This window comes from Ochotona princeps, chromosome 21 (assembly GCF_030435755.1).
Source record: "Ochotona princeps isolate mOchPri1 chromosome 21, mOchPri1.hap1, whole genome shotgun sequence".
In the NCBI taxonomy this organism is placed as follows: domain Eukaryota; kingdom Metazoa; phylum Chordata; class Mammalia; order Lagomorpha; family Ochotonidae; genus Ochotona; species Ochotona princeps.
In genome coordinates, this window is record NC_080852.1 from 31,531,293 (window position 1) to 31,558,380 (window position 27,088).

The 27,088-nt window shown below is 45.2% G+C and overlaps 1 protein-coding gene and 1 non-coding gene across 2 annotated transcripts in view; one reads left to right on the plus strand and one right to left on the minus strand.

Moving 5' to 3' along the window:
- The first annotated feature begins 3,891 nt into the window (after positions 1-3,891).
- LOC118760348 (U6 spliceosomal RNA) lies at positions 3,892-3,993 on the plus strand. The gene has a single exon (XR_004996733.2). It is a non-coding gene; the product is annotated as a U6 spliceosomal RNA (small nuclear RNA).
- Positions 3,994-7,955: 3,962 nt separating this feature from the next.
- ENTPD3 (ectonucleoside triphosphate diphosphohydrolase 3) overlaps positions 7,956-27,088 on the minus strand; it is a 34,157-nt gene continuing 15,024 nt past the window's right edge. Inside the window, exons 5-11 of the mRNA XM_004581381.2 lie at positions 23,896-24,046; positions 22,144-22,303; positions 20,975-21,208; positions 12,628-12,900; positions 12,368-12,478; positions 10,325-10,462; positions 7,956-8,219 (exon numbers count right to left, since the gene is read on the minus strand). Coding sequence (XP_004581438.2) covers positions 7,983-8,219; positions 10,325-10,462; positions 12,368-12,478; positions 12,628-12,900; positions 20,975-21,208; positions 22,144-22,303; positions 23,896-24,046 — 1,304 coding nt within the window. The 3' untranslated portion in view covers positions 7,956-7,982. The remainder of the gene's footprint in view (positions 8,220-10,324; positions 10,463-12,367; positions 12,479-12,627; positions 12,901-20,974; positions 21,209-22,143; positions 22,304-23,895; positions 24,047-27,088) is intronic.

The window sequence follows — 27,088 nt, forward strand, 5'->3', positions numbered from 1 at the left end:
TAGGACTTCGTAATGACCTGTGTGATTTTGGTGTGATTTTTAAACCAGATTTATTTACTTGAAAGGCAGAGTTAAGAGAGGGAGGAACAGAGAGAGAAATCTTCCTTCTGATGATTTACTCCTCAAATGGCTGCAACAGCTGGGTCTGGGCCAGGCCAAAGCCAGCAACTAGGAGAGTCTTCTGGGTCTCCCCTGTAAGTGGCAGGCCCACACACTGGCCCGTCTTCCACTGCTTTCCCAGTAGCATTAGGAGGGAGCTGACCTGGAAGGGAGCAGCAGGAACTTGAGCTTGCACCCGTATGAGGTGCTGGTGTTGCAGGCACCTAACCCACTGTGCCCCGATGCCAGTCCAGACCTGTGCGATTTTTTTTTTTTTTAGAGATCACTGACATGATTGAAAATTTGACAGAACATTTTTAAAAAGAAAACTAGAAATACAGGCCTACCAAAGGAACTTCCATGGTGTTTTGGCTGCCAGAAAGTAATTCTGGATGATCAGCTGGTAAGGATTTATGGCATCTTTACCGAAAGTCTTGTATTTGGCTTCCAAGATGTGCTAACTGGACCCAGATATTATTTGATCCTCTGCAATGGAACCGGTGTTCAAATTTCTAGGTACTTTGAGTAAAGTCAGAGACTGTTAAGGGCATCCTGAGAAACTGTTACCTCTTGGCTTGCTACCAGCATGTCTGAATAAATGAGGTGAACGCTGGGAACAAGAGGAAAGAGAAACATCAGGAAAGCAGGCCAAGCGGAGCTGGCTCAGTGTCTGCTGAATGTATAAACTCAGTACATTGCCTGGAACTTGTCACAGAGCAGATGTGTCTGCTGACCATGGCTTTGGATTTTGCTGTCTGTTTTTTATGTAAATGCAAAATCTGTATTACCTAGATTCTTCCAGAAGAAGTGGACGCTGTGACTCTAGAGCAGTGAGGTTAAGGGTTACTTATGTGGAAGGCAGGCATGAATGTTGAATTTGAAACCCAATCACTGTGGTTCAGTAGAGAAACAATTACCTGTGGGACTCTTAAATACAAGCGGCCATGTACATTTTTTAAGCCTTCTGTTGTTGAAACATGAAACTTTGAAGAGAAATATTGCATAGAGACACAATTCTAGTTTTTAAAAAGCAAAAACATCTAGTATGGAATAATCCCAGCTTCCTCTGATGGGAGTTAAGATGGGGGAAAAGGGGAACTCCACAGAGCAGGAAAAAGAGAAAAAGAAAAATACGCTCATTGCCAGTGGTGGGGAGTGAGTTCACCAGTTCAGCTATTACACCTGGCTTTCTGTAAGAGAGGTAGTGTGGTTTGCTGGAGGAAATATAGACTGTTGAGTCAGATCTTCCCACCATCCCTCTCTGGCTGCCTGAAGTGGGAAGATTTTTTTAACGTCTTTAGCCTCCTTTCCTCCTTGAAACGGGGTATGAAAGTTCTCTGTATTGGGCCTGGTGCGACAGCCTAGTGGCTAAATCCTCATCTTGCAAGCAGGAGGATCCCATATAAGGACTGATTCGCTGCTCCACTTCCCATCCAGCTCCCTGCTTGTGGTCTGGGAAAGCAGTGGAGGACGGCCCAAAGCCTTGGGATCCTGCACACACTTGGGAGGCCCAGAAGAAGCTCCTGGCTCCTGGCTTTGGATCAGCTCATGTCTGGCCTTTGTGGCCATTTGGAGAGTAAACTAGCAGACACTAGATCTTTCTCTGTGTTTCTCCTTCTCTCTGTACATCTGCCTTTCCCAATTAAAAAAAAAAGGGAATGGAAGTTTTCTGTGTTTTCCTCAGCAGTGTTGAAAGGAGAATATGAGTTAAGGGATGTGAGAAGCATGTTTTAAATTATAGGATTGTATATGTTGTTTACTACCATGATGCTGAGAAGTTTGTTGTTGTTTTTTTCCCCACTGATTGTCTTTATTTTTTTACATAGTTGATTAGGGATATAGGGGCCAAGGGCCACAGGAAGGTGGGTGAGATCACTATTTTCACATTCTCTTTTTTTCCTGCCTGTATCTGGGGGAAGAGGGATAAGGAGAGAAGCCACACCCAGCTTCCCAAACACCTCTGCACCCTGGGATGGAGGACAGCCACTTGACACCACCCCAGGGTCCCCAATGTGGGGTCTGCTCTGAGGGTCCTGCTTAAGAGGTCTTGATAGTTCAGCAGTTCTGAATTACTGCCGATCTCAATGCTTTATGATGAAACTGTTTTCACAGATGCGAATTTCTGTACATACGATGATCAGACTCGGAATCTTTTGGCCACTGTTTTGTATGTCAAGCCCTGGGCTGCGGAGGTTTTGTGGTTGATAAGACCTTCCCTGCCCCACAGCACTCTGGCCCGTGACAGATCTCTGATTTATCACCCTCCCACAGCTTGGTGTCAGGAATTCACCTGACAGCACTTGGGCTCTGTCCCTAACTGGCCTTTCCTTCACAAGAGTTGAGTCTGATTTGCTCCTGTTTTCATCCTTCTTAGAGTCTAGGAGTGAGAGCTTTTCTCTGGCAGCCTGGCAGGGCCGGGACCCACAGAGCAGGTGCCCCTTGTGTTGGCTGTGTTGAATGGACTGACACTCATCACGTTCTAGTGAAACTTAGGCGCTTGTGTTTTTTGCTGTGGAAAGTTGTGGCAGAGATGTGGGGGGACACAGATGTGGGGGGACACAGATGTGGGGGGAATGTGGTGGCAGAGATGAGTGCTGGGGTGTTTGAGATCCCAGAGCAAGCAGTGTACCTTGTCCATCTTTAAAGAGACGGAGACACTCAGGATGACCTAGAGAGAATGTGTTTGAGAGGCCTTGGCTGGCTTGATACTGCTGCGCGTTAGACTTCTTTGGCCTACTGTATTGTTTCATTGATTTATCACAAAGTCATGGGGTAGGGAAACGGCTGTGTGTGTGTGTTGCTGTTATTATTTTTACAGTTGTTTCACTGTACATAGTCAGCCTCAATACGCTGCAAGGCTGTGGGCCAGAGATCAGAAAGCAGAATCAGGCTCTTTCGCACTCTTCAGAACAGCGCTCTTGCTGGCTGTGCTCTGCAGATGTCGCACTTACCTGCTCAGCCAGAGCCCAGTTCAGTCTCAATAAATCGCTTAACGTTTACCCCCCTACTTGCTTACTGATTTTGTTGATCCTTCACTGCTATACAGACTTCCGTTTCATCTGGAAATTGCTCAGTATGTGGCTGCACAGTAAGGAACTTAAGAGGAAGAAAATCCACAATACCATTTTCTCATCTGAACAAAGACTGATGATCATCCTATAGACATTATCAGATATTTAGAATGCCACTTGTACTCACACCTTATGATACGGAAAATATTTCTGAACTAATGATTTTCCCCCCAATATTTTTATCAATTAAAAAAAAAGGTTCAAGCTGGAAAGATTTTCCCACAGGGCTCCAGAAGAGGGCACTCAAGCACCATATATTTCAAAAGGAAACCAATGTCAGTTATTTCTTTTTTTTATGATTTATTTATTTTCAATGAATAAAACGTGGACTCCCATGAAACTGTTATTTATATCTTTTTAAAAAAAAGATTTATTTATGTTTGTTGGAAAGTCAAGTTTACAGAGCCAATCCAAAGCCAGGAGCCAGGAGTGTCTTCCGGGTCTCCCATGCAGGTGCAGGGTCCCAAGGCTTTAGGCCGTCCTCGACTGCTTTCCCAGGCCACAGGCAGGGAGCAGGATGGGAAGTGGAACAGCCAGGACACGAACCGACTGTCATATGGGATCCCAGCGCGTGCAAGGGGAAGATTTAGCCATTTGGGTATCGTGCCAAGCACTGTTAAATATGTCTTGACAATAGGATGCGGGGCCAATTACTAAAAATAATGGTTAGATTGTATTCTGGTTTACAAAAAAAATTTTCTAAGGTATAACAAAGTATGTTGTGCTTGCTCAGCAGCATGTATACATAAATTGGAATGAGACTAAGATTAGCAAGGCCCTGCGCAAGGATGACAAAGTATGTCAAGAGATTCACGGAAGATAGAATCAAGGGGCAAACCTATTTTGGCGCTAAAGATCTGAAATCCCTGCACACAAAGGGTCTTCAGAAAGTTGATGAACATAGTAGGAAAACTTATTTACATAGATTTCCTTTGTAGCTTAGCTTTTACTTTGATTTTTCCATGAACTTGTTGAAAAACTACCCTTTTGTATCTTGAACTGAGATTTCTGGGTAATTTGTGTTATTTACCAGTTTGTGGTGTGAGAGAGAAAGCATTGTGGATAATGTAAAGCTAGAACTGTTTGGAGGGGTAGAAGGTTGATCCGCAGTCCCAGTGCGGAGGACTGGTCTGCAAAGGTAGAGTTGGTAATGGAGCAGCCATTGGATGGCAATAAAGACCTGAGTGGCAGGCTGTGGACTCACAAGGCATATGGTGTCCAAGAAAGTGTGCAAATGTTTGGCTCAATTATTTCAAGGAAACAAAAGCTTATCAAGTGAAATAAAGTATGAAATAAGGGTGATGTTTAACACATAATCTTCTTGAGTCAGAAAAGTTTTAAAAAATTTCTTCAAATTTTATTTTATCTTAAAAATTTATTTTATTTTTATTGGAAAGTCAGATATACAGAGAGGAGCAGAGACAGAGAGGAAGCTCTTCCGTCCGATGATTCACTCCCCAAGCGATTGCAAAGACCAGGGGCTATGCTGATTCAAATCCAGGAGCCTCTTCCTGGTCTCCCATGTGGGTGCAGGGTCCCAAGGCTTTGGGCCGTCCTTGACTGCCTTCCCAGGCCACAAGCAGGGAGCTGGATGGGAAGGAGGGCTGCTGGGACACAAATCAGCACCCATATGGGATCCTAGCATGTGCAAAGTGAGGACTTTAACCACTAGGCTACTGTGCCGGGCCCTCAGATTTTATTTGAATATTGTTTAAGTTGAGAGGGATGCAAACCCATGTGGGCCTCTGATTAGAGTGGGGAGGGTCAGGTATGGACAAATGTGGGTAGGACATATTTTTTTCTTCTTTTTTCTTCTGTGTCCACAAGGGAGGAGAGAGGGTGCTGGTGCTTGCTGTCAAACTACATTAGTCCATAGGGATGGGGGAAGGTCCTTTGATGACGCCTTAGAGACCTTGATGTTGGGTAGTGTGTTCTGAGGGTGTTATGTGAGTGGTTTTGATAGTTCTGAGAAGTTGTTGGTTTCATTGCACAAGGATTGAGAAAATCTTTTCCAAGGTCTGTTGGTTGACAAAGTCCACTTTAGTACAGCCACAGATCCAGGAACATACTGTCAAGCTTGGTCAGAATTGTCCAACCTGGTCTGTTTCCGTCTTCTGACGAGGCAGTTGATGCCCCCTGCTGGCTTAAATGTGCTGTCTGTCAAGCCCACTCTGCACATCTGGACATGCTGTCCACCGCACAGGCATCAGCAACCAGGGAGGCTCATTCCCCATACATGTACTCCAAGGTCAGCCAGCACACTCTGGGATTTTCCCTGTGACCAGGGTCTGAGTTTAGCAGTCTAGCTGGGGAGTCTCTAAGAAACCCTGCCTGGGATGACTTCAGACATGACTCATGTGTACCGGCCAGTACAGGGTCAGGTGCCGTCCGTCACCTGCACCAGCCAATACACATACCTGTGGATGCAGCGGATGCAGCTGCCTGGTCAGTTCTGCTTCAGCCACACATCTCATGTGAACGAATGGGTACTGCAGCCCAGCCTATCCAGCGCATCACAGACCCGTTCCTCACGCGTACCAGCGGAAGCCATGGTCTAGTTGGAGCAAGCTCCAATGGTCCCCACCATGCCTGCCCCGCCTCAGTTTTTGTACATGCCAGCCTTTGCTGTGACCTAGCTTGACTCAGCCCATTTACCATCTGCCTTAGGAATTTTTTTTTTAAGATTTACTTACTTTTATTGGGAAGGCAATTAGAGTTATGGAGGGAAGGAGAGACAGAGGAAAAGATCTTGCATCTGTTGGTTTACTCCCCAAATGGCCACAATGGGTAGAGCTGAGCCGATCTGAAGTCAGGAGCCTCTTCTGGGTCTTCCATGTGCGTGCAGAGTTCTAAGGCCTTGGGTTATCCTCTGTTACTTTCCCAGGTCACAAGCAGGGAGCTGGATGGGAAGTGGAGCAGCCAGGACATATGGGATCCCAGCACTTGCAAGGTGATGATATAGTCATTGAGCCATAGCACCAAGCCCAGGAAAGTTTTCTTTAGAAAATTTTTTAGACAGGCTGCCATTGTGGTACAGCATTTTAAGCCACTACTTGCAATGCCAGCATCCAAGTCTCAGCTGTTCCACTTCTGATTCAGCTCCCTGCTAAAGCCCTTGGGAAAGCAGTGGAAAACAGCCCAAGTCTTTGGGCCCCTGTCACCCACATGGGAGACACAGATGGAATTCCAGGCTCATGGCTTCAGTATGCCCATGCTGGCTCTTTTGGCCATTTGGGCAGTGAACTTGTGGATAGATTTTCTTTGTGTGTGTATGCGCACATGCTTTTTCTCTGCCTTTCATGTAAATAAATAAAATATTGTTTGAAAAAAGAAACATTTTTTTTTCCTAGGGATCATCATTGTGGCACATTGGGTTTAACCACTGCCTATAATGTTGGCATCCATATGGGCATCAGTTCAAATCCTGGCTGCTCAGCTTCCAATCCAATCCAATTCTCTGCTAATGGTCTGGAAAAGCAGTAAAAGATGGCCAAGTGCTGGTACCTTTGCCACCCAGGTGGGATACCCAGATAAAGCTCCTGACTCCTGACTTGCAGCCATTGGGAAGTGAGCCAGCCAAACGGAAGATAACTGTTTCTCTTGCTCTGTATCTTTCAAACAAATGAATATGTCTCTTTTTAAAGCAAATGTCTTTAAATTTTAAAAATTACACTTGTTATAAATAACACTTTGGGTCGTTAAGAAAGAGTATCATGTGCAATTTAAGAAACATATACGTTGCCAAGTCAAAATTAGAGATTCTTTATTACACATTCCATTAACAAACAGCAATTTGAAACAACGCTGATCTTCAGTTGGTAGCCACTGGACTAGCCTGAGTTCTTCCTCATCTCACATTGGAGAAAAACATGCCTGCAGCTTCCCTTTATTTCCCTCAATATTAAGATCTATGGCAACTGTGCAGGAAGGCCTGTGTCTGGGAAAGTAACTTGGCCAGCAAATCATAGGACAGGAAGTATTAGGATGGCATGAGGCACACATGTAAGAGTGGTAGGCAAACTCTGGTGACACCATGGTGACCACGGAAAGGCAGCTCTAAGTGATAGCCCAGCACGGCAGTAAGGTCTGGAGTGCAGTCACCTTATGGTACAAGGAATTCATGGGTTTCCCAAGTAGACACAGCAGCATGAGGCTGAGCTGCAGAGGACATTCCCAAGCAGGTGGCGGTCTACTGACCAGAGCCTGGAGTGTGATTTCTGTTTGAGAATGGCCTGCCGTTCTCCGGAAAGCTTCCTCTGAGTCTCAGCTCTGCAGGTTTTTCCTGCTACTCAGGGGCCTGCCCAGGACCAGCGTCTCCCTCGGGTGCCATCCTCTACCAGTCTGAGGGAGCTCAATGCCCCTGCGATTGCTCACAGAAAGTCTAGGTTAATGGACAAAGGGAGGAAGCCATGAAATGGATGACCTGGCTGAGCCGGATGCTGAGTCTTGGCCAGGAGAAATACTGAGGGAGGGAAAATGGAAACTGAACCCTGAGGTCAACCCTTCAATGTGAAACTACCATACTGTGTACCACTCTTCCTTTTGGGGCACTTAGAATAAAGAACCTGACCTTGACGGCTCACCCTTCCTCTAGTCTCCAGCAGCTCCCCAAGTGGGGCGGGGAGGGCTCTGGAGGAGCAGCGAGACAGAGGAGTCCAGGGGATCCCTATGAAGCGCTTTGGCAGAAATCGGAATCTGAGAGGCACTCGACCTAGGCATTTGACTTCTGTCGTGTTTCCAGGAGCAGCCTCCTGGCTTGCCTACCTGGGGCCTCCTGGGGCTCCCCTCAGGCTCTAGCACCTGCTTAAAAGCTCACTCGGAATCCACTGCATGGTCAAAGGCCTGCACAGAGTGCTTCTTCGTCCTGGACACCGAACACAGGTACAGAAGGAACACCAGACACAGCAAGGCAGCCGCTGCGAAGAAAGCAAGGAGGCCCACGAAGACGGGCGGCTCAATGGGCAGGTGGATCAGGGGGCTCTCAGCTGGGATCTGGTTGGTCAGGCTGAGCATGTAGCCGAGAGACCAGGCTATGCTGCTGTTCCCCGCCTGTGGAGTAAAGAAGACGTGTTAGTCCTCAGGTTGGAATTACATTCCCAGGCACAACCCTGCCAACCCCACCAAGCTCCCGCAGCCGCTGTGTCCTAGGGAGGTCAGCGGGCCTGCTCACAGTCAGACAAGAGACTTTTAGGGTCCAATCCAGCAGAGAGACGTCAGAAGGGCCCGTGAGTGCAGAGGCGCCCTCCATGCCAGTGAGAGTATGTCCATTGTCTAGGGGTGCCAGAGGATCTGCCCTCAGGGCTGGTTTCTCAGAATGGGATCTGTCCCAATTGTTCATTTCTTCCGGTAGTTCCATCCACTTTTGCTTGTAAGTTTTTAGACTGCTTAATAGGTGCATAAATATTTTGAATTTATAATCTTCATAGTGAATTAATTAATCAATGTAGCCGTTTTTGTCTGGATTGATTGGTATTTTTTGTTTTAAAGACTATATTTTTTTAGACACTAACCAGATAAACCAGTTTTCATCTGAGTAGTATTTGCCTACTAATTGAAAAACACATTTTTCCTTTGTTGACATCCTTATGCTTAAAGCACAAGTGTTTCTCTTATAAACAGCATCTACTTGAGTTTTTAAAAATCTAACCTAATAGTTCTTTAACTAGGAGGTTGGGTCTACAGAGGACTGTTATAATTTATTGGCATATTTGGTTTTTTAATGTATTTCAAAATGTCCTCGTTAGTGCTATTTTCTTCTTTCTTGCCTAAAAAATTATATCCATGTGCTCCCCTTGAACATTTTAGGTTGCTCCTGTGTTGCTGTGTCAAACCCTGAGGTTGGAGTTTCCATACTTGGGTTGAGTGCATGGATTTTTCGCTTTAATTTCTGTTTAGCAGTAATTTTTTTTGTTTCTAATACAAATTTTAAGCCACAGCATCATTTATTCATATTTCTTATGTGTTTGCGACATCTCCTGAGTTTACTTTCTGTTTAATTGCTTTCTCTAAAAAATACTTTCAGTGTAAGTCTTTGTGCGGAAAATCTTTCAAACTATTTCTAATTAGTTTGAAAAACTAATTTGGATGAGAAAGTTTTTATAATTAAAGGAAAGGAACTCTAAATCTAGAGTGTTGTATCAATCTACACTTTTATTCCAAGTAATGTTCTCCATTCTTAGTAATTAGATCCATTAACTGTGGAGCTGAGCACCTGCCACCAGTGGGCCTCATGACACCAGATATCCTGATTTTTTTTTAATCCACGACTCAGTTTTATTTATGTGAAAATAGATAGTCACAGGCCAAATGCAGGACACTGATTGGCTTAATCTAATCATTGCTGAGGCTGGTGTGGAGCATATTAACTGCAGACATCCTTTGGGCCTCCTGTCAGCTGCTCCTAAAATAAGAAAACCTTCCCAGAGCGTGGAGAGCATAACTCTGGCCTCAGTCGCCACAGGACTAAATCCCTGGAGGTCTGGAGATACTGCCCACCTGACAATCATTCACACACACGAGCATCATTTTAAAAGAATTTAAGAAATTGGATTTTGGTGAAATTGGATTTTGGTGAAATCTGTTCCTACAGGACGTGTCCAGAAAGTTCAAGAAAATGCATATTATGGAAAAAAACTTCCCATCCCTCAATACTTTATAAGTAAATACAGTAAATTGCATGCTTACAGAGAAACTTCTTATCTAACGCTAATGTGAACTGCTGGTGCTCTAAAGTCTGCATCTCACTCTAACATCTATGTAAAACAGGAAACAATTAGTTACTATGCTCTTTTAAAATTGTTATTCTTGAAGGTTCTTGTCAAGATAAAAACTCCCATAAATAGGATCCTTAACATATCTGTCATTCAACAAGAGTATATGGACCACCTGCTAGGTTCCAATTCTCATTCTGAATTCTGGGAATGCAAAGATAGGGAGACCCCTCTCTGCCTGTTTCCAGGCCTTTCCTCGGCCCGGGAGGGTCTTCCAGAAGCAACTCCTCCATTTCTTCCTTACTTTGCCTTCTGGAAAGCTCCTGATTGGTCAGACTGATCAGCTTGAGCCAACAAGTTTAACTCACCCGTGCCTTTACCTCTCATATGTCACCCACACAACACATACAAAATTCCCTTGAGATGATCTGTATTCTGAGTTACCTCATTTTCAAAATGGATTTGGGGCCAGGTGTCCTCCGTGAATTTGTATCCATTTACGAGCAGGTGGTAGATGTAATGGGCTGAGAAGCAGTAGGAGCGGGCGTACACCTCATTGAAGTTGGGAATCAGATGTGCAAGCTGAAATGGACATTAAAAAATCTGACATGTATGCAGTGTCCATGCTAGCCAAAGCAATTTGGCAGATTGAATGTGATCCCAAACAAAAGACCAAAAGCAGTCTTCTCAGATCCGGAAAATCACAAGAGACTACAATGATAAATGATAATCCTGGCGACATCACAGTATCTGATTTTAAGACATATTACAGTACACTTATAATCAAACCAGCATGGTACTGGCATAACAATAGACATGTAGGCCAATGGAACAGATTAGAGACCCCAGAAGTTAATCCAGTTGTCTATAACTAACACTTTGACAAATGAACTAAAATCACTCCCTGGAGACAGGAACAATGGTGCTGGGAAAATCAGATTTCTGCTCGCAGAAGTATAAAACAAGACCCTTAACACCCTTGACAAAAATCAAGTCAACAGCGGGCCAGGGCTCTAAACTCAAGATCTGAAGCTATCAATTCACAGGAGGAAAACAGGGAGAACATGACAAAGCATTGGCATAGGCAAAGACTCGGCTGAAACTCTAGAAACACAAGTAATACAAGCAAGAAGTAGATACATGGTATTACATCTAAGAAGCTTTTGTGATTTTTCTACTTAGTACCTGTTGAATTCTTTGTTTAGTGGAGATTTGAGCTCATGATGGTAAATTGAAAGTATGACCTTGTGAGAATTAAAAGAAAAATGAAAAAAGAAGGAGGTGGGAGTGTGGGAGGAGGATAGAAAGTACCATTATGCTCTTAAAAATTGTATATATGAAATTTGTTCCTTTCATATCAACAAAAAGAAAAAGAGAAGAAATTCTGAATGGTGTGTAGGTTTAAAAGAAATGTATTTATTTTTATTTGAAAGTTGGAGTTGGGCCCAGTGTGATAGCCTAGTGGCTAAATCTCTGGGATTCCAAATGGGTGCCATTTCATGTCCTGGCCGAGTATCCCATGTGGGCGCTGGTTTGTGGTTCAACTGCTTCACTTCCCACCCAGCTCCCTGCTTGTGGCCTGGGAAAGCAGTCGAGGACGGCCCAAAGCCCTGGGACCCTGCATCCGTGCAGGAGACCTAGAGGAGGTTCCTGGCTCCTGGCTTTGGATCTGTGCAGCTCCAGCCATTGAGGTCACTTGGGGAGTGAATCATCGGACGAAAGAGCTTCCTCTCTGTCTCTCCTCCTCTCTGTATATCTGACTTTCCAATAAAAATAAATCTTAAAAAAAAAAAAAGAAAAACTATGCATGGATTTCAGATTTTTTTTTACACAAAGTAAACTTCAATCCCATTTCCATGAAACTTTTCATGTATTCTCATGCTAATACAGTTGTGCAGCATAATAAATATTTGTATACCTTATCACATGATTATAATCTATAAATACCCTGAGTGCTACTTGCCTACTTACTGTCCTAATTATCCATGTGGTTGTAAAATTAAACCATAACACAGGTTTGGGGTAGGTTTCCTTTTTATCTATCTATTTATTTAGTTTTACTTTTTTTAGGGATTTAATTATATGAAAGGCAAACGTGAGAGAGAGTAGTTTCTATTAATGTACTACTCCCCAAATGGCAAAAATGGCTAGGGATGGATCTGGTCAAAACCAGGAACTAGAGCTCTGTCCTGGTCCCCCCCGATGGGTGGCAAGGGCCTGGTGATTTCCTCCCCTGCCTTCCCCGGCACGTCAGCAGGGAGTAGGATCGGGGGCGGCATAGCCAAGACTCCAACCAATGCTGCAGTACGGGTTGCTGACATCACGCACGGCAGCTTAATCCACTCTGCCATAAACCAGCCACAATTCTCGTGTAATCTCCACTTTATAGATGTGATAGTAGTGGAAGAGTACAAGAACTAACTTCAAAATGCGCACGCACACACACTTCTGATGCGGCCATCGTTCCTTTCTCTGTAAAATACTGACCTGACTCCAGTGCAGGGAGCACAGATACCAGGAGCTTGAGTTGAAGGCATGCAGAGAAAAGCTTCCTGAAAGATTTAGAGCGTTGGCCGTGTAGTAGAATCCAGCAAAAGCCTGTGGACAGGTGGAACAGAAAACAATTAGTGCTTGGATTGGGGCGTTGTATGGACGCTCCAAGGCGGGGAATGAGTCAGTGGGTAACAGGTTACACTACAGCCAGATGTGAAGCAAATGTTTGACAGGAGGAGGAAAAAGAATCTCACCACAAATGACCCTTGAACCTTTGGCTGATAAATTCCATCAAAGGAACATTCTTGTCCATGTTGGCAAGTTTTGAAGTCAAAGATGGAAGCCACTTTCTCCCTACACAGTTGTGGGTCCCCCGTTCCTTCAAAAGTGATGACGTCCTTGGGGTTGTAACTTGCTGGCCTCTGCTCCATTGTACACAGACTGTCAAATATCTTCCCCATGGTGAAGTTGGCAGTATAATTCCAAGGGTAGCAGGGATTGGTGAGCTGGGTTGCATCGGGAGAATTCTGTGGGTGTGAGAGGAAGGAGTTAGAAAGCACCTTTTGTCTAGGACTGCTGATTGCCTTGTTGCATATGCTCCCTATCGTTACCCTCCCATGCTGAGAGAAAAGCTGAAACACAGTACTGATCTGAATCAGTATTGACTCAGTCTCAGCTTGTCTAGATGACTCCGTTAGAGGCGGGAGAGCAGCAGCATGAGACAGCAGACGCAAGGCTGGTTTCTCACAGTCCCGGACTCAGCCCCTAAGGCAGCTCTGGGAGGCAGATCTTATGAACTCCACTTTGATGTGAACACAGTCCCTTTGACTCATCATGTAAAAATTTTGAGAAAGAGGAAGAGAGAGAGAGAGAATGAATATGGTCTGTTTTGCTGGTTCATGTCCCAAAATGCCAAGCCAAAGACAGGGACAGGAAAACCAATGCAGGTCTCCTGTGTGAGTTTCCTGAGGCCAGTTAGCAGCCATCACTGCTGTCTCCATGGTCTCCATCACGAGGATGGTGGAGTCAGGAGCCAGAGGCAGATGTGGAATCCAGGCACCCCAATATGGAAGGCAAGCTAAATGCTCACCCCTAATTGATCATCTTGAATAGCATATTATCTGTCTCCCTAGTAAAAGCATCAAAAGGGGAAAATAAGCATATATTATGAAAATTAAGTCTCCCTCCGACTCTCAGCCACTTGACCCTTCTGTGGAAGCAGTCGTTATCACAGTCTTTGCGTGTCCTTCCAGAGACCTTCCATGCACGTGCAAGTGGGGTTTCCTCTCATCTTTACTTTCTCGTTTTTCAAACCTTAGATGATGGCACTTTGTATGTATTGTTCTGCCCTTTGCAGGGCAGGTATTTGGCCTGGCCGTTAAGAAGTGGTTGGGGTGCCCATACCCAACACTGGAGTGTCTGGGTTCATTTCAGTACCTAACTCTAGCTTCCTGCCAAGGGGGATCCCGGAGGCAGCCATGATGGCTTAGCTGGTTGGGTTTGTGCCACTCCCACGGTAGACCGAGATAGAGTTCCTGGCTCTGGCTTTGGTCGTGGTCACTGTGAGTATTTGGGGAATAAACAAGTACATGGGAGTGTGCTCTCACTCTCTCTTTGACTATCCCTGCTCTCTCTCTCTTTTCCTTTTTTTTTTTTAAATGTATTCTTTTTTTTTTTTAAAGATTTTATTCATTTTTATTACAGCCAGATGTACACAGAGGAGGAGAGACAGAGAGGAAGATCTTCCGTCCGATGATTCACTCCCCAAGTGAGCCGCAACGGGCCGATGCGCGCCGATCCAAAGCCGGGAACCTGGAACCTCCTCCGGGTCTCCCATGCGGGTGCAGGGTCCCAGGGCTTTGGGCCGTCCTCGACTGCTTTCCCAGGCCACAAGCAGGGAGCTGGATGGGAAGTGGAGCTGCCGGAATTAGAACCGGCGCCCGTATGGGATCCCGGGGCTTTTAAGGCGAGGACTTTAGCCGCTAGGCCATGCTGCCGGGCCCTAAATGTATTCTTTTCCATGATGCTGCTTTGTATGTATAGGGATTCTCCTCTTTCCCTCCTCCTTCCCTGTCTTCCCCTTATCTCCCCCCTCCCCGTATGACAGCAGTGTAGTCCCCCACAAGTCACAGGTTCAACATTGTGCTAGCCATGTGCACCACGATGTAGGTTAGACAAAGGCAGAACATCCAGCATCGTAGTACTGCTCTTTTTCTTTCTTTATATGTTTATCCACCTCTCTTCCTTTCAAATAGATAAATGTAGATAAATATGTATCTTTGAGATCTTTTCATTCATAATGCATGCACAATGGCTTTGTTCTAGTTGATGCATAATATTTCACTGCCCAAATGAGTAGAATTTATTTTAAAGTATTCTTTAGATGAACACTCAAGCGTTTTTCAATCATTTTGTCATTGCAAACAAATATCTTGTTAAACCTACATATTTTATCCATTTACAATTTGTTTGATATGAAAACCAAGGTGGAGGGGCCCAGTTCAGTAGCCTAGTGGCTAAAATCCTTGCCTTGCACGTGCCAGGATACCATATGGGCACCAGTTCTAATCCTGACTGCTCCACTTCCCATCCAGCTCCCTGCCTGTAGCCTAAGACAGTAGAGGATGGCCCAAAGCCTTGGGCACTTGCATCCACAGGGGAGACCCAGAAGCAGCTCCTGGCTCCTGGCTGTGGAAGGGCTCAGCTCTGGCCATTGGCGGCCACTTGGGGAGTGAACCAGTGGACAGAAGGTCTTTCTCTCTGTATCTTCTCTCTGTATATCTACCTTTCCAGTAATAAATATATAAATCTTAAAAAAAAAAAAGAAAAGAAAATCAGGATAGGGACTTGATTTTGCATCCTATGATAGTTTCTAAACATGTCTGTTTCTGTTAACGGAATCCCCTTTCTAAGGAATTGGATTTAAACTCTGCTGAATTGCAAAGCCACTTAAGCAGTCTGTTTCCTCTATGGCAAAATCTTGACTTAGATATTTTCCCAGGCCTTTTATTGTAACAGTGAAGAAACTGAGGAACACATCAAAATAGTGTAATTATTTAACAAAGGCAGGGACAAGATTCCACACAGAATCCTACCGAGCTTTTGTACTCATCCAACACAACTCAGAAGAGTGTCATCCAGAAAGTTCTTCCCATGATTGCAGAGGAGGTAAACAGGTCTCTTTCTACATCATGAAGTGAAAAAAGAAAAACTACAATCTTCCAAAAATTGATATACCTCATTTGTAACTTATATCACCCTGAGTTTGAAATGTTGGTTGAAAAAATATGTATCAAATCAATTAACTGGCTATCTAACACATAGGTCCAAATGAGCCAGTATTATACTTTTTAAAAATATATATTTATTTATTTGTATTGCGAAGTCAGATATACAGAGAGGAGGAGAGACAGAGAGGAAGATCTTCCGTCCGATGATTCACTCCCCAAGTGACTGCAATGATCGGTGCTGTGCCGATCCAAAGCCAGGAACCAGGAACTTCCTCCAGGTCTCCCACGTGGGTGCAGAGTCCCAAGGCTTTGGGCCGTCCTCGACTGCTTCCCCAGGCCACAAGCAGGGAGCTGGATGGGAAGTGGGGCTACCGGGATTAGAACCAGTGCCCATATGGGATCCCAGCGTGTGCAAGGCAGGACTTTAGCCTCTAGGCCACCGCGCCGGGCCCAAGTATTATACTTTAAAAATACATTAAAATAAGTCTGAATTATTTCTGAATTGGCCCATAGAAGAAGCTAAGTAAATATTAGCTCTCTTCTTTCTTGTGTTTGAGTTATTTGTTATGGCATTCTTTAGAAATAACTGGCCAGTGTGCCAAGTTTGGCCTCTCAACATTCAACAGTCTTTAGCATTTAACAAACTTCCTTGACCTTAGTGCTGGCATGGCACTGTCATAAGAGGGTCAAGCTGTCACCTTGCACCTTGAAAGAGAAAAAAGTTCACTAGAAAAGCACAACATAAATTGATGTTAGCATAAACCAAATTAAACTTGGGGAGAAAAGCTAGTAAACTGTTAGTAATGGTGATAGAGTTTAAACCACAAAGAAACTACACTAAACAGCAAGGGCACAGAACCAATGCTGAGATCATAAATTTTATTGAAATGTACAAGTATAGAAATAGACATTTTATAATTTTGAAAAGAAATTCATGTTAGTAATCCAATTTTTACTAAATTAATATGTGAACTAATGCAGTTGTAATCACAATCTCATTAAAAAATTCTATTACTAGTTAAGATGATTTTGAAGTTCAAAATGAGCCTCTAAGAGCAGAAAAACAACCTCAAGTAGAAGAACAGGAGAGTGGCCCAGGAATGGATAAACAGATGCACAGGGCAGAATAGAAAATCCAGAAATAGATCCTTATTATCTAAGATCTTATTATTGAGATGTCTTGCAGTCTCTGAAGTGGAAAGATTTCAAAAAGTCATCACAACATGGGTGGGAATGTGAATGACTTTAATTTTGTGGGAAGCTTACCTATTTGTTCATTTTAATAAAAAAAAAATATCTGCCTATCCTTCGATTCTACCCTGTAGAAGTAAAATCTGCAGTCGCTAAGGTAACATGGGCAAGGGTTAATGTGTTACTGGGATAGCAGCAAACCAGAACATAGCCTGCTGTCCATCCGGAGGGCGGCAGTGATACATTAGGGGATCCCCATGTAAAGAAAACAAGTTACATATTGATTTGGGAGTTACTGAAGAACAACACATCACACTGTGAGCCCTGATGCTATCGGTAAATGGGACTGTGGGATGCTTCTCTCATTCTTAGCTTAACAGCCTTTTGTATGGTTGGAAGTTTTTCTAGTTAGGATGTATTTTATCTAATTGTTTTAGTTGTTTGTTTTGTACAGTACCTAGGGCTCAACATCATGGTACAGCAGGTTAACACCACTGCCTGCAATGCCAACATCTCATATTGGATCACCAGCGTGAAAATCCTGACTACTCCAGTTTTTTTAAAAAAAAAGATTTATTTATTTATTTGAAAGGCAAAGTTGCAGCGTGAGAAGGAGAGAGAGGGAGAGATCTTCCATCTTCCGGTTCACTCCTCCAGTGGCTGCAACAGCTGGGGCTGGGCCCTTCCGAAGCCAGAAGGCAGGAACTTCCAGTGGCTCACCCAGGGCCTTGGGCCATCCTCCTCTGCTCTCCCAGGCTATTAGCAAGGAGCTGAATCAGAAGTGGAACAGCCAGAATTTGGTGCCCACAGGTGGAGGTTTAGCCTGCTATGTCATAGCACCAGCCCCTGCTCCACTTTTGAGCCAGCTTGCTCTAATGCCTGGGAAAGCAGAAAACAATGACCCAAGTACTTGAATGCCTGATATCCGAGTGAGAGGCATGGATGAAGTGCCTAACCCTGACGGGGCTTTTGCAGCCGTTAGGGAGTGAACCAGCAGATGCAAGACTTCTCTTGCGCTTTGACTCTCTCTGTGTCCTCTGCTTTTCAAATAAACAAAAATATATACACTCTTTGAAAAATTGCAGTATTTAGACTATTATGTACCCACTAAAACTAATTTCAAAGGATATTAGCAACAGAAAATTGTTCATGCTATGTTCTTAAGTTAAATAAAACTACATATATGCTATATAAGGCCAAGTTTGTAAATATACAGTCAAGCATGCAAAGGAAAAAACAGAATAAAATGTAATAATATGTTAGTAGCAGTTATAGCTTTCTTTTTTTAAGATTTATTAATTTTTATTAGAAAGTCAGATACACAGAGAGGAGGAGAGACAGAGAGGAAGATCTTCCGTCCACTGCTTCATTCCCCAAGTGGTCACAATGGCCAAAGCTGAGCCAAACCAAACCAAGGAGCCAGGAGCTTCTTCCAGGTCTCCCACACGGGTGCAGGGTCCCCAGGCTTTGGGCCGTCCTCGACTGCTTTCCCAGGCCACAAGCAGGGAGCTGGATGGGAAGCGGGGCCACCAGGACACGAACCGGCACCCATATGAGATCCCAGTGCAGGCAAGGCAAGGACTTTAGCCACCAGGCTACTGCACTGGACCCAGTTAATTCTATTTTTAGGAAAAATAATTTATGTTTTCTAAATGTGTTTGATTGAACATGTATCACTCTAAAAATGGTAGGGAATAATCTTAGAAAGGGAATGAAAGTGACTATGCGTCATGCTAGCACAGTGACACCTGACACCTAAGCCCTGAGGCACCTGTATTGATATGAATACAGTTGGCAAAATATATATATCCAGGTATCATTCTCACCACGCCAGACAGCTCCTAATATGGTAGAGAGTAAAAGGAGATCCTAGTCTGTAAGTTTAGTGAGCCAGTGTTAATGATGCAATAACCTGCATGAGCTTTCCAAGTCAGAGCTTGGCAACACACATATTTCACCCGTGGAAGTACTGGTCAGGCAGGCACACACCTGCCCTCGGTAGGAGGCATCCTCTGCTCTGGATGAGTCAGAAGTCTCCCAGGCAAAGCCACGTTGGCACACACCCAGAGGGTACCCGTGTCTGTCTTCCGGGTTCACGCCTTCTCTGCCCTGGGCCTGCGGTTGTGTTTGGAGATCTGTGTTCTCAGGCCTACTTGTGACCTAAGGGAGGTAGAGTATTCACTTTCCTTCTATGGCCTGCTGAATACATAGGCTGTAGGAGCGCACACACCGCTTGGGGCTGTAAGAGGAGCTGGAGGAGGGGGAGACATTCAGCGCTGCTGGAAAGAAAAGGAGTTGGAGCCGAGAGGATTGTTCAGAGCTGTCCTCCCAGAGGCAGGCAGGTTGGCTGAAATAGCTTAAGAGGCAAGTGTGGAAGCCAGGTGGCTCTGGAGCCCCTGTGCGGTTTACTTTGACTGAGCAGGGGAGGGCTGAGAGCCTGGGGCCAGGGAAGAAGAGGGGTGTGCTGTGTGTGGGTCCTCACGTCTGTCCTTCCCATGCACATGTGTTGGAGCTGCAGCTTTTCACCTGGAGAGGGACTGGAACCAACCAGAGGGTGATTTCCTGAAAGTCATGACCTCTGGAGATGTGACTGTCACTGCAGACAGTATGTACGCGAGCCAGTCCAACTGTTCTGCGGGCCACGTTCTGGAACACACTGTTCTGGAACACACTGCTGCTCTCCCGAGGACTGAGGATAATCACTTGCATTCTGTCCAGGAGGCTCTTGCCTGGCCTCAGCCACTGCCCTCTAGGGTCCCGTGGGCAGCCAGGGCCTGTGGCCCTTTCATCCCAGCAGCCCAGCCCTGGCTGAGATGGATGCCCTCTGAATGCTAGGATTTAGGACCTGCATTACTGATGCAGCCCACTTGCATGTCCCATTCACTCCAGTCACAGCCTCTGGTGGATGCCTGAAGCATCCTTTAGTGCCCCAGCACACAAGGAATCACTGCCCAACATGAAGAAAATTGGTTGAAAGCCCTACCCTACCACCACGTGGAGCCTGCCTAATACACACCCATCCAAAACAAGGCTGAGCCCAGGGAGGGCTCTGCACTCTCTTCTTTCTGCCAATATTTATCTGTGACCAATGATATTTTGTTTTTGTCTGTACACAAGAGAAGTCTCAAAATTCTTGGGCTTATATGTAGCTACTGGTTTAAAACAGTTGATGTCCATAATGGGATTTGAGGACCTGAATCATCTATAAAACATCTGAAACTTGGGAGCTTCCCTGGGCAACCTACTCAACTTCACTAGAAATAGTCAACACAATTGAGATAGGAGAACCAGAGGCAGAGTCAGGAAGAAAGAGATAGGAGATAGAGAGAGAGAACACAAGTAGGCTTGTTTCCTCAGGAGAAATTTAGAAAATGCCATAATTTGGGTCAGCACAATGCCTCCATTGGCTAATCCTCTACTGTAAGCGCCTGTATGCCCTATGTGTGCCAACTCGTGTTCTGGTTGTTCCATTTCCCATCCAGCTCCCTGCTTGTGGCCTGTAAAGAATAGAGGCTGACCTGGGTCCAGTGCAATAGCCTGGTGGCTAAAGTCCTTGCCTTGCCTGCACGGGATCTCATATGGGTGCCGGTTCGTGTCCTAGTGGCCCCGCTTCCCATCCAGCTCCCTGCTTGTGGCCTGGGAAAGCAGTCGAGGACGGCCCAAAGCCTGGGGACCCTGCACCTGTGTGGGAGACCTGGAAGAAGCTCCTGGCTCCTTGGTTTGGTTTGGCTCAGCTTTGGCCATTGTGACCACTTGGGGAATGAAGCAGTGGACGGAAGATCTTCCTCTCTGTCTCTCCTCCTCTCTGTGTATCTGACTTTCTAATAAAAATTAATAAATATTAAAAAAAAAAGAGAGAGAGAATAGAGGATGGCCCAAAGTCTTGGGACACTGCATCCACATGGGAGACATGGAGGGGACTCCTGACTCCTAGCTTTGGATCAGCTCAGCTCTTGCCTTTGTGGCCATTTGGGGAGTGAACCAGCAGATGGAAAATCTATTTCTGTATGTCTCTCCTTCTCTCTGTAAATCTTTCCAATAAAAACATTTTTTAAAGAAAATGCCATAATTAACAATTGTGATCAAAAAGACAAATTCCACAAACATGGGGCACCCGACCCCTCTGGTCAGACCTTCAAGGGGACACCTGCCAATGCCCTCCCCGCCCCCACTCAGGTACCTGTAGGAGCATTGCCAGAAATCGCTTCTCAGCCTCGTTCCTGCCGTAGCACTGGAAGCTGTGTGTGTACAGTGTGTACGTGTAGCCGTACAGGGACACCTGCATGATGTCATTGGTCTTCGTCCTCACCCTCTCTCCTGGCACAAAGGCTATCTGGGTGGAGGCACCACCTAGATCCAGGGCACCCGTGGTTTCCACTCCGTATGGATGCACCCACATGTGCCACAGGTTCTTCTGCGTGGTGAGAAAAGCAAGTGAGGAAAAGGCTGCAGGTACCGTCCCCATCTGCCCCTCTGCCCATCTGCAACCCTTGATTCATCTCCTGTCACTAAGTAGGATAATATAGGGAACCCTCCGGCTCAGGTCTCTCCTGTCATTTCCAAGGGTACTGAATTGAAACAGAGATGAGAGCAGGGCAGATGAAGTGTATGTAACAGGGACTGGCGGGAGAGTTCAGGAGCCACACTGTTGGCAGTCATCAGGCAGGAAGAGCCCCCAGTTCGGAAAGACGGTGGGTGGGCAAGGAGGTCAGCAAGAAACAGGGGCTAGTGTTCAAATGGAAAGTTCCCAAATACAGAAGTTTTCCGCATATTACCTGTTGTTGGCAATTAGTTTTAGAATTTAAAATACCTTTGCAAGTGAACGAACTAGGTCTTGTGTGTTCTTTCTAACCGGGTGATAGTCTCCTGGGGTTGACTTTCCTCTACCCCAAAGGAGCAGGGAGTGCAGCAACTGGACAGTAAGGAAGCCTGGGGACACAGAGAGGACTTCCTTCCTTCCCTGGGGCCTGGGCAATGCAGACCTCCTCGGAGCTCCGATGGCTATGGAGCTCTTCCCAGGAGGGGTCATTCGCTAGTTGTCCTCTGAAGACTTAGATCCCAGTGCTAAATTTAGACCCTGTTCCCACCAATTTCCCACAGGCCAGTAAAGTGACCATAACCCCTTCCCCATGTATTTGATCCTGTCTACGATCCTGTGTTTCTTCCAAGCTATCTGTAAGTGTCTTTTCTTAGTTACTATTTATTTCATGGGTGTTTCTCTAATGGCACCTCATGATAGGAGTGACACAGAACAGATGGCCCTCTTGGCAGGTACCTTTCTTAAGCAATCACTCCCTGGAGAAGAGATAAACAGGAAGAAATAAAAACCATGCATTTGTTTCCACACACCTCCAGGAAATTTCCCATTAAATAGTTGGCAGTAATCCATCCGTATACCCCTTCCTCTTGCCCAGAAATGATTTGAGCACCCCTAAAGTCAAAAGGCTGGGATTTGAAGTAACTTTGGATGCTTGCAAGGACTTCAATAGCTGCTGTTTCATTTTTCAACCTATTCAAGGCACAGAACACAAAAAGCTGAGTGCCCAGACAACACAGGGTGAACATGCACAACTTCCCATCCCCAACTGCTGGCAGGGATGGCTTTCCAGCTGTGCGCACTACACGGAAGCCCCTTTGGCAAGACGAAGCTTCCCAGGATGACTGTGAAGGCCAGATGCGTTTGTCACTTGTTGAACTGCCAAGCAGGAAAACAGCTTTCCATAAAAGCATGACCTCAACTCCCCTCCCCTTCCTGTTCCTGTTCTACTCTTTAGTAATCAGCTGGTCAAAAGAGCCTCCTTCTTAACTGCCATTGCTTTGTTCCAGATCAGCAGAGGAAGAGATGGGTGAAGGGGTAAGGGTTGTTGTCTCTTGGGGGCACCATAGAGTGGAGCCCTCATCAGACCAGAGGGAAGGTGAGCTTAAGGGGAAGGAGGCAAGGAGAAGGGTTATGTTTTCAGTTGCTCCTGCTCCACTTGTTGGGACGGCTGCATCATGAGAGACATGACAGTTGTCATGGACCACTGAAAACCACGAGTATGCTGACCCACAGGGGAGTGGCAACATGACACAGGGTCACTACAGCGTCCGTCCGTTTGTGGCCATTCTGCCCTACAAAAGAAGGCTTATCTTGGAGACTATTCCCTTTGTCGTCAGTGGGTTGAGAAAGTTGGAGATACTAGTTCGCCGTTGGCTCAGCAAGAACAAGACGCAGTGCTTCAAGTTGCAGACAAGGACAGGGCAGCTGCATGAACAGGCACCATGGAACTGAGGGCGCTTTGTGATTCATACTTTTTTTTTTAATTTTATGCTCATGTTACCATGCCTCTGTTTGTTCATTCCTTTATATTTTCTTCATGCCCAGACATATATAATTTTCAGTGACTGAAATCATAGAAAAATTGCCTTTGAAGAAGAGGAAATATCATCTTCTGGTGAGAAACCCTTAATTCCAATTCTTGGAGCAACCTCCACCCTGACTTGATTTCAATTTAGTGGTTTTTTTTTTTTTTTTGAACTATTTTTGTTTTATACCAAGGTCAAGGAAAAATGTAACAGAGGAGAAGAATGGAAAGGCATTCGAGAACAGTAGGGCTGACCTGCACATGTGGAAGGAATGGATTGATCGGTTGAGATGTGAGGTTTGTTTTTTAAAAATTCCAGAGGTTTTGCCTACTCTCCCTGCCGTCAGACATTCCAGCATCTTCCAGCAGGATCCAGAAACATGCTGTACATAAGGCAGAAGCCACACAGCTATGGTAGCACTTACTACACAGTTTAGCTCATTGCTTACACATCTCAAAATACCAGGAATCCAAACCAACTTCTACTTTTTAGAGCCCTGCCAACACACCCATGAGTGGATTGCATCGCTGTTCCCTCCCCAATCCCCTGCAGAAGTCTCAGTAGAACGGCCAAGGGAGAGGTAATCAGTTTTAGAAATTTCTTTCCAGATATTGAAGCAAAGACTAAAATTGTTCTAGCCTCGGAACTCCAAGTTTGTGGCAGAATTTGGAATTCTTTGGACATGCTGCCAGAAATAGAGCCACATTCTTGGTTGTTTTCTTCAAGTGGACCCCTGTCTGCCTTTCTCCCCTTTACCTCAGCAAGCGCATCCCGGCCGTGGCTCCCAGATGAACACTGGTAGATGGGTGGAGATGGGTTGGGATCTGCCCCTTGACCTTGAGCATGCAATCTTCAAAGACTGTGGGGATATCTTGGGGGTTGTTCTCATAGCTGGAGATCCCAGAGCCTGAAAAGCAGAAAGTCAGCATCTCTCAACATTCTCAGGAACCAGTCACAGTTTTTAAATGAAAGGAAGAATTGCTTTGGAAATGACTGTGTTTGGGGAGGGAGTTGAAAGCAGTAGATGTGCTAAGTCCCGTGCATGGATCTCTTCACTCCCAGCCTCTGGGAAGAATGAATTGTGAAAGTGAAGGACCGATCCACAGCTTGTGTGAAAGAATATTTTCACATGGAAATCCCAGCCATCCATGGCAGTAGAGAGAACAGTATGATAAGCCCAACCCTGTGCATCCATCCCCAGCTTCAACAGTGATTGACATTTTTTAAAACAAGATTTATTTTTATTGGGACAGCAGATTAGATTTGCAGAGAGGAGAAAGATCCTCCATCTACTGGTACACTCCTCAAATGATTGCAATGGCCAGAGCTGAGCTGAACTAAAGCCGGGAACCAGAAGCCCCTTTCCAGGTCTCCCATGTGGGTGCAGGGTCCCATGGCTTTGGGTCATCCTCAATTGCTTTCCCAGGCCACAAGGAGGGAGCTGGATGGAAAGTGGGGCTGCCAGGACACGAACCGACACCCATATGGAATCCTGGTATGATGTACAAGGCGAGGGCTTTAGCTGCTAGGCTACCATGCCAGGCCCTTCTCCGACCATTTTTAAGACTTAATACATATTTTGTATTCGCCATCTTTTAGATAAATGGTAACTTATCTTATATGCCTTTTTCCACTTTACCTTTTTGAGTTTAGCAGTATTTCCTACTGACCCATACATAGTAGGACGTAAACATCCCTTATTGCTTTTTGCACTTGCATTGAATGGCACTATGTGAATGTAATCTGTCAATCCAGAATCTGAGTTTAAATAAGTCCATGTTTAGGAAAGAACAAAGTGCAGAACCAACAAGGAACCAACCAATGGAAAAATATGAACCCTCTGGAAAGTTCCATGGTATATTCAGAACTGATAGAGCCTTCATCTTCTTGCACTGTTCTTTCTCAGCTATTCCCACCTGTTTTCCAGCTAGGACAAACCATACGAAAACTGAACATTTTAACTAGAATTTTTGCTTGGATATGTCTATTAAAATGCACACCACATGGATTTCATCTTTGGTGTTACAAAAGCAAAGACAGGCTTTTCCAACCTTGGCCAAGAACAGGGCCTCTAATTTGGCCTCACTCCCTGGAGGAATGGCCTCCTATCCCTGACAAATGACAGCAAAAGGGCCCCAGCTTGATGCATCCTGCAGCATGGTCCCACAAGTTCAGACTGGAAGGAGGTTTTTTTTTTTTTTAATACAATCCTTAAAGACAGTGTGTATATGTGTGTAGTATTAACATATTACTTCTGGCTATTTTTGTGCTAAGAACCAGAGTTGAGTAATTATGACAGACATATGACCCATAAATCTGAAATAATAACTATAATCCCATTGTTTACAGGGAAGTTTGCTGTCTTCTAGCTTTGATAACTGATAGGCATCTTCAATGTATGTGACCCAAACCAAATTCCTCTGATCCCCTCACCTACTCCACTCTTAGTGGCCCCTAGTGTCGCTGGTTTCAGATGATGTTATGAGTCACACATAGCTGCTCAGGTCAAAACTGATGGTTCACACATCAACCTGGAGGGTTTACATGAAATCCATCGTGACATCTAGTTGGCTGTTCTTTCAAATATCTCTTAAATCTGGACCTTCCTCTTTCCCCCAGTGTTTCTCAACCTTGGCACTAGTGGCATCTCAGACTGGCAAATTCTCTGTAGTGGAACTGCTCTGTGCACTACACGGTGCTGGGTGGCAGCCCTGGCCCCTACCCACTAGAGGCCAGCAGCATCACGGCTCCATGTGACAACCAAAAATGCCCCCAGACATTGCAAATGTTTGCAGAGTGGGGAGGAGGGTGACACTCTGCACACTGGGAGACACTGATCAAGGCAGGCCTGACGTCATCTGTCACCTGCAGTGTCCCAACAGCCTTGCTTGGTTTTCCTGCTGCTCATCTCGGCCCCTGACCCTACGTTCTCTTTCAACAGAGTGACCCTTTAAAATCCTAAGTCACATCATTGGCTTCTTGATTAGACTATTCTAATGGCTTCTCCATAGACTGCAAAGATTTCTCTTTACTGCATGTCTCCCTGACATATCAAATACCCATTTAATATTTAATATCCTTCATGGGACGATCAGTTCCAGAAACCTGCATCAGAGATTTTTGTATATCGTGTTTGCGAGTTCCAAGTGCTAAGAACACCTCTTGACAAACAGCAAACACCCAACAAATAAATGAGTGAGCCAGTCATTGAGATCAATGAGATTTGCAAACCAGCATCTGTCTCTTTAGAAGAGGCACTTCATGGGGCAAGCAAAATACAGACTGCTAGAGCTGGTCACTGGTTGGGAACTGGTTAGGAGCAAGATAGAATGGTGAAACCCTGCAGTATATGCGAATCAAAGCTTATTTGCATCAGGTCTCTTAAGGTTCTTAGATGGCAACAAGAGGCTCAAAACTCATGGGATACTGGAATTCACAACCCCATGAAAACAGAGTGGGAGGGTGGTGGTGTGGCACATGGTTCAACTGGCTAATCCTCTACCTCCAAGTGCCCAGATCCCATATGGGTGTCAGTGTTTAACCCAGCTGCTCCACTTCCCATCCAGCTCCCTGCTTGTGGCCTGGGAAAGCAGTTAAGGACAGCCCAAAGTCTCCCTGCACCCACATGGGAGACCCAAAAGAGACTCCTGGCTCCTGGCTTCGGATTGACTTAGCTCTGGCTGTTGTGGCTATTTGAGGAGTTGAACCAGTGGACAGAAGATCTTTCTCTTTGTCCCTTCTCTCCCTGTAAATCTGCCTTTCCATTAAAAATAAATAAATATTTTTTAAAAAAGAAAACCATTGAAATTGCTGTTTCAATACAGAGGGAACTGAACAAGTGGCATAAAAATTAACGGCTGGAGCTTTGGCCAACTAGTGGCAAAGGATGCTGTCTAATAGTCTAGCACCTGGTTCCAGAAGCATCCCTTTGAGGCATTTCAATGGTGGA